General features: G+C 55.3%; 1 protein-coding gene across 1 annotated transcript; it reads right to left on the bottom strand.

The window, feature by feature from the left end:
• Nucleotides 1–91: 91 nt before the first annotated feature.
• Nucleotides 92–4,882, bottom strand: Cd37 (CD37 molecule). Its single transcript, XM_041648665.1, has 9 exons — nucleotides 4,829–4,882; nucleotides 4,524–4,598; nucleotides 4,363–4,435; nucleotides 3,301–3,425; nucleotides 3,140–3,214; nucleotides 2,253–2,357; nucleotides 1,583–1,789; nucleotides 971–1,054; nucleotides 92–279 (listed from the first exon to the last, which is right to left on the bottom strand). The coding sequence occupies exons 1-9, from the start codon at nucleotides 4,880–4,882 to the stop codon at nucleotides 202–204; spliced, it is 876 nt and encodes a 291-aa protein (XP_041504599.1). The 3' UTR covers nucleotides 92–201.
• Between the last annotated feature and the right edge of the window lie 1,162 nt (nucleotides 4,883–6,044).

The raw sequence follows: 6,044 nt of genomic DNA, 5'->3' as shown, positions 1-6,044 counted from the left end.
TGGTGTGGAGCGGAGGAGATGGGGAAGGAAGCCGGGGACAGAGGGAAGGCCCTGGCCCCGTGGGGGAAGTAATGGCTGTCGGTAAGGGCAGACACCTGGATCCCCAGGGACTGAGTCCCAAGGCACTAGCCCTAAGACCAGCCAGGAAGGAAACATTTCCTGGCTGCGTGGAGGTGTGGGCGCCGATGCGACGGGCCAGGCCTAGCGGTACCGGGCCAGCCGGTCATACACGTGGTCCAGATTTCTACACAGGAATATTGAGAGCGTCATGAAGCTGAGCTGCAGAGAAAGACAGTGTTTCAGGGTTGGAGAAGGGGTGGTGCCTGAAGGGAAAGGCAAAAGGAGAAGAAAAAAGTGGGCGTGCACAGTTTAGAGTGACTGGTGGCGTTGAGAGCGGGCAGCCCAGTGGCAGTCTGAAAGCTCAGAGGCAAGCCCAGCGTCCTTTATTCTGGAGACGCAGCAGCCGTCTCTGCGTGTTCCCCGACCTCCACCTCAGCGTCTGCGCTCTCCGTCTCAGGCTGCTCCTCGTCCGTATCCCACAACGGCCAAGGCCCCAAAGCCATGGGTAGCTTGCCTTGTGCCTTGTCCCCCCAAGTCGGGCAGGCACCCGCCATGCCCCAGCTGCCCCATGGGGTGCTGCTGCGTCCGCTGCTACTACTAAGCCCGCCCCAGCGCCCGCTGCAGCCATCAGCGCTCAGCCCAGGCGTAGGGCTCGAACCCTCGGTTCCCTGCAGCGGCAGCACCGGCTCTTTGCTGAGCGATCTACGATGTAGCTGCAGACACAGCGCCATCTCGCTTACCTGCGGGAGAGGGTAGCAGGCAGAGCACGCATATGGCCAAGAGTTTGCAGAAGCCAGGTCTCCGCCCCATCCCATGTTAGAACTGCCATAGACGCAAAGCAAACGCGTTTCCTCGGCAACGGGAAAACATCTAGACAGACCAATCACTGATGGGGGCGGGGCCAAGTCACCTCAAGAAGACCAGCTCCCAGGCAGATAGCCACTATGGAGATGAGATTGTTGTGCAGCCACTTCCGGAGGCTCTGTGCGCAACCCTGGGATTACAGGAAAAGTATAAAGGTGTTGTTGCTTCTGGAATTCATCCCCAAGCCCAGGAGCCCCTCAGATCTTCTTTTAGGTGCCCAATGCCTAGGTATCCAAACACGACTTCTCCAAACTTTGCCTTATGCCCATGGTCCAGGCTCTCCGCCCTTGTTTAGGTTTCGCCTCTCACTCTGAGGGCCCCGCCCCATGGAGCTCACGCACCTCCGACCTCCAGGTACCTGCTCCTGAGTTGTCACGCCCACTGATCTGTCTTTTCTTGTAGCTGCCCCCTCCCAAGCCCGCCTGATTTCACGCCGCATGTAGGCCTGGATCACATCAGAGGGCCCCACCTACCTTTCTGTTCAAGAATCCTAATGCTTGTGTGGGCCACAGTCACTCTGGGGGACCCGCTTCTCCTGACCTCTTTGGGCCACGCCTTTGATCTAGCCGCACCCTCCAAGCCCTGCCCGCTTTCTTAAAGACTCTGCCCTTTAGAGGTCCCGCCCACCGACGGCCCACCTCCCCGGTCCCCGTCTCACCTCGCGGTAGTAGGGGGCTTTTGCGGGAAGAGTGCATAGGTCAGCGGTCCCCAAGTTCTGGGAGAGGAGCTTATCATAGCTTGAGGAGTCATTGGTCGCCGTGGAATTGTAGCAGGAGCAGGGCACCAAGGGCCCCTCAGACTCGTTCCCTTTCAGCATGCGGGCGCTGATCCAGTCCCGGGGAGAGTGCCAGCCGCAGCAGCGCAGCTGATGGGATGGGGGGTAGAGTCAGGGACCCGGGGTCTGGGCTGTAGATGTGCAGCCAAGCCTGGGAGCCGGGTAGGAATGATGGGTATGTAAGATACGATGGGGCCAAGGTGACCTGGGCTCTGCAGAGGAGCATCAGGTGAACCTGAGATTGTGGGTCACCCGTGTGATTCTGTCTTGGGATGCCAGAGCTGGACTACATGCGAGGACGGGAGTTCCTTGCATAGAAATTTTGGGACTGGGGTGGAGCAACGTCAGGGCCAAGGGTCTGGGGACTTAGCTGCATGGGGACAGTGATGCTGTCATCTGGGGGTACTCAAGCAGAGTAGAGGGAACAGGTGACCCGCGGCCCACACAGAGGCACAGTCTCCTTAAACCCCAGGCTGACGCTGAGATTTTTAGAACCATGTTAGAGTCCAGGGTGTTAACTGTCCGGTACATGAGATGTAGGGAGCTCACACACCTGGAACTGCGTGTAATCCCAGTTCTCTTCAGCCGCTGTATCACCCAGGTTGGCGCCGTAACCTTGGATCGTCTGCAGCACCAGCTCTTGCACCCTTCGTTCCAGCTGAGCAGGTGTAGGTGAGGATGGAATGAGTCGTCCGACTGCCCCAGCTCCGCCCATGGTGTTCACCCCAGAAGCCCAACCTTGCACCCTTGGGTTTCTTCCCGAATGACTGGCAGTGCTCTCTTCCTCAGAATCTCAGAAGTGTTTCTACGGGTTTTTACACCTCCATTGCTTCTTCCTCTTTTTTTTAAAGTTTGGATTTAATTTTGAAATAAAATTATTTTGGAATAAAATTATTTTCCTGCATAACCCACATTGGTCCGGAACTCTTGGTCATCCTGACTCTATATTCTAAGTGCTGGAATTACAGGTACCCAGGATTGGGGACCAAACCGACCACCTCATGAGTGCTAGGCAAGTACTCACCAGCAGAATAAATGCTAGGCAGAAGTCAGTCTATGTCTGCCTCTGTCTCCATCCTGCCCTCCCTCTCCAGAGTCTCTCTATGGAACCCTGGCTGCCCTAGAATTTGTTGTATAAATCAAGCTGTCTTCAAAGCGATCTGCTTGCCTCTTCCTCCAGAATACCGGGGTTAAAGATGTATGCCATCACACATGGCCCCTTCCTTTTTAATAAACGTGGCCTCACTTTGTTGCCCAGACCAGCCTTGGTCTCCTGGGCTAAGTAATATTAGCCTGTGACAGCCAGGACCACATGCACCAGCACGCCAGCGTTCCCTCTCTGCCTCCGTCCCCGTGTCTTTCTGATTGTCTTCCTGGTTGATGGCACCTGCCTTTGTTTCTCTCCCCACTCCTGCCCCTCAGCCTCCTTGGCAAACTCACCCGGGTCCGCTGAGTGTAGATGAGGATCCCTATGGTGATCTGTGTGGCAAAGAGGAGCAGCAGCATTCCAAAGTACTGAGGACAGAACGGAGAGGGAGGTGACAGGTGAAAAGAGGCCTCTGAGGGGCAGGACGGGATTGGTGATGGGCAGTGTTACTCACCAGGCCCAGAAGACAGCGCAGTTCCTTCAGAGCCCCCAAACAACCCAGGAGGGCCAGGGTCATGGTGAGGACACCGGAGACTGCCAGGACCTTGGCCCAGGTCTGCAGTGGCATGAAGGACAAGCCTGAGGCGGTGAACGTCAGTGAGGGCTGGGCCGGGAAATAGCAACTGCACTTGGCCATCCCGGCAGAGCACTATCTCCCGCCCTGAGTTAGTTTTTCTCCCTTTGAGATCCTCCTCCTGTTTTTTGGCTCTCGGTCCCACTTCTCCAGACTTTGTGGTCTCATTTCTGTAGCGTCACCGGATCCAGTTCTTAAACCCTTGGAGGGCCACCAGGTTAGAGATAATTTTCCTAAATTTTTCTTTTTCTTTTTCCCCTGAGATAGTCTCTTGTAACTCAGGCTGGCCTTGAACTCACAGAGATCCGCCTGCCTCTGCCTCCGGAGTGCTGGGATTAAAGGCGTGCGCCCCCCCCCCCCCCCCCCCCCCCCCCCCGCTTGACTGCGTTGCTATGGATCTGATTCCCCCTTTATCAGTAGTTTCCTTGCTATAACTTATTTCTGTTCTTCCCCTTCCCTGCTGTGTGACACCTAGCAAGACACTTCCCTTCTGTGAACCTCAAGAAGGGAGGGTCTGTGAGCCCCAGCCCAAGATGTGACACAGGAAGTATTTGTGAAATGTCTATCATTTCTGTTATTGTTTGGAATCATGACCTCATTTCGTTACAGTTGTTTTTGAGCCTGTCTCTCACATAGCCCAGCCTGGCCTCCAGACCACTGTGTAGGCAAGGAGAGGCTCTTGCTCCCCTCGCTCCACCTCCTGGAGCTCGGATGGTAGGCACGCACCACGACATCCAGTTTATACAACCTGTCTGCTAGGAAAGACACGGCATAGAGGCACAGTGGTGGTGGCCAATGGGCCACTAGAACGCGAGCCCTTTCTGAAAAGTTGGTAACTCCTGAGGGCCTCTAGGGCAAAGGAGATACCAGGCGATGCCTTAGGTGGGATTCTGGGTCAGGTCCACCCCGGGAAGACCCTCCCTTACTGCCCAGCCCTCTCACCCATAAAGAATGCAAAGCTGGTCTTGTCAATGAGGACCCAGATGCCAAAGCAGAAAAACAGGCTTCCTAGTACCTACGGGAAGAGAAGAGGAGGGGTTTGCGGGCAATCCAGGGCCACCGTGGTCCTGGGATCCCTGCCGGGCAGCCATGAGTAGACTCACAAAGAAGAAGAGGTTGAAAACGAAGAGGAAGTACTTGATGAGGCTGAGGCAACTCTCCTGGGCTGACATCTTCTCCTAGATGGGGAGCGACCAGCTTGAGGAACCCAGACAGAAGAGGTGTTGGCCACAGGGGACCAGGGGGATAATGGTCGGAGAAAGAGAGAGACTGAGAGAAGGAGGCACAAAGGAAGAGGGCAGAGAAAGAGGAAGTTCCAGGGGTGGAGCTCCACCCAGCCCTTTTCATTTAGTGACTGTCAGCTGAGTTCTTGTCTTCTTCATGACTTCCACAGGGCACACAGCAGCACCTTGGGATACGTGGGTACCAAGGACACAATGGGTGGTCCCTCGCAGGTGTCCATGGCTCAGGGAGGGTACACAGGGCCTCCTGAAGGACTTCCACCCACATCTGGGTCCTGGAACCTCAGGGCTGTCTCTGCAGAGGCCAACCTCACAGACACTCTGACCTCACTGCTCCCTGGCTCCGCCCCTGCATCTTGCGGTCCTCTCTTTAGGACCCACAGCCCTTGAACTAACTCTCTCTGCCCTTCTTTGTCCCTTCGGCCTCTGTCGTGTGTGTGTGTGTGTGTGTGTGTGTGTGTGTGTGTGTGTGCGTGTGTCTTTCTCTGGGTCTCCCCCCCACCAGACCAGGTGCTCCCGTGTGCTGAGGGCTGGGGTTGGACACCAGAGGAAGTGAAAGTGCCACGGAGGAGGTGTGACAGTCCCAGGGGTGAGGAGAGCAGCTAGGCAATGCAGGAAGTGAACCTCAGGTGGCACTTCCTGCCTCTGTGGAGAAACCTAAGGGGAGGAGGCGCCAGAAGAACCAGGCATCGGCAGTGGGGTGTCATTCAGCACACCCAGCATCTCCATGCTTTCCTATGATGTGCCCATGTGTCCCTCACGCTTGTCAGGTCCCCAGTTCCTCACAGACTTACAGTTGCGGGGGAGGGTTCCTATCACCCAGCTTCCTCTTCAAGCCCTAGGTTTCTGAGGTGGCAGCTCTCTGTCTCTGAGACAAGGCTCAGTTCTTTCTTTCTTTCTTTCTTTCTTTTCCTTCCTTCCTCTCTTCTTTTGTGTGTGTATGTGCTGTGTGTTCACGTGTGTATGAGTGCACGCCTGCATTTGGAGGCTGAAGGACAAACATCAGATGTCATTCCTCAGAAGCTGTCCCCTGTGTTTGTTTGTTTGTTTTGTTTTTAGAGACAGGGTTTCTCTGTGTAGTCCTGGCTGTCCTGGAACTCTCTATGTAGATCAGGCTGCCTTAGAACTCACAGCGATCCACCTGCCTCTGCCTCCTGAGTGCTAGGATTAAATGTGTGCGCCACCATGCCTGGCTCCCTTATTTTGAATGAGGTGTGTGTGTGTGTGTGTGTGTGTGTGTGTGTGTGTAACTTTGGCGGCTGGATCTTTCCTGTCACAGGTTGTGCCCCAAGCCAGGCTCAGCTACTTGTCCAGTAAGCTAATTAGAAGAACCAAATTAATAGTGGAAAGCAGAAAAGAGATTTATTCATGGTGGCCCCATCA

Source organism: Microtus oregoni, unplaced genomic scaffold (genome assembly GCF_018167655.1).
Source record: "Microtus oregoni isolate MIOR12 unplaced genomic scaffold, Mior012 000000F_ref0000247, whole genome shotgun sequence".
NCBI classification, from domain to species: domain Eukaryota; kingdom Metazoa; phylum Chordata; class Mammalia; order Rodentia; family Cricetidae; genus Microtus; species Microtus oregoni.
Note: the sequence above shows the minus strand (reverse complement) of the source record. Positions and strands in the feature narration are given on the sequence as shown.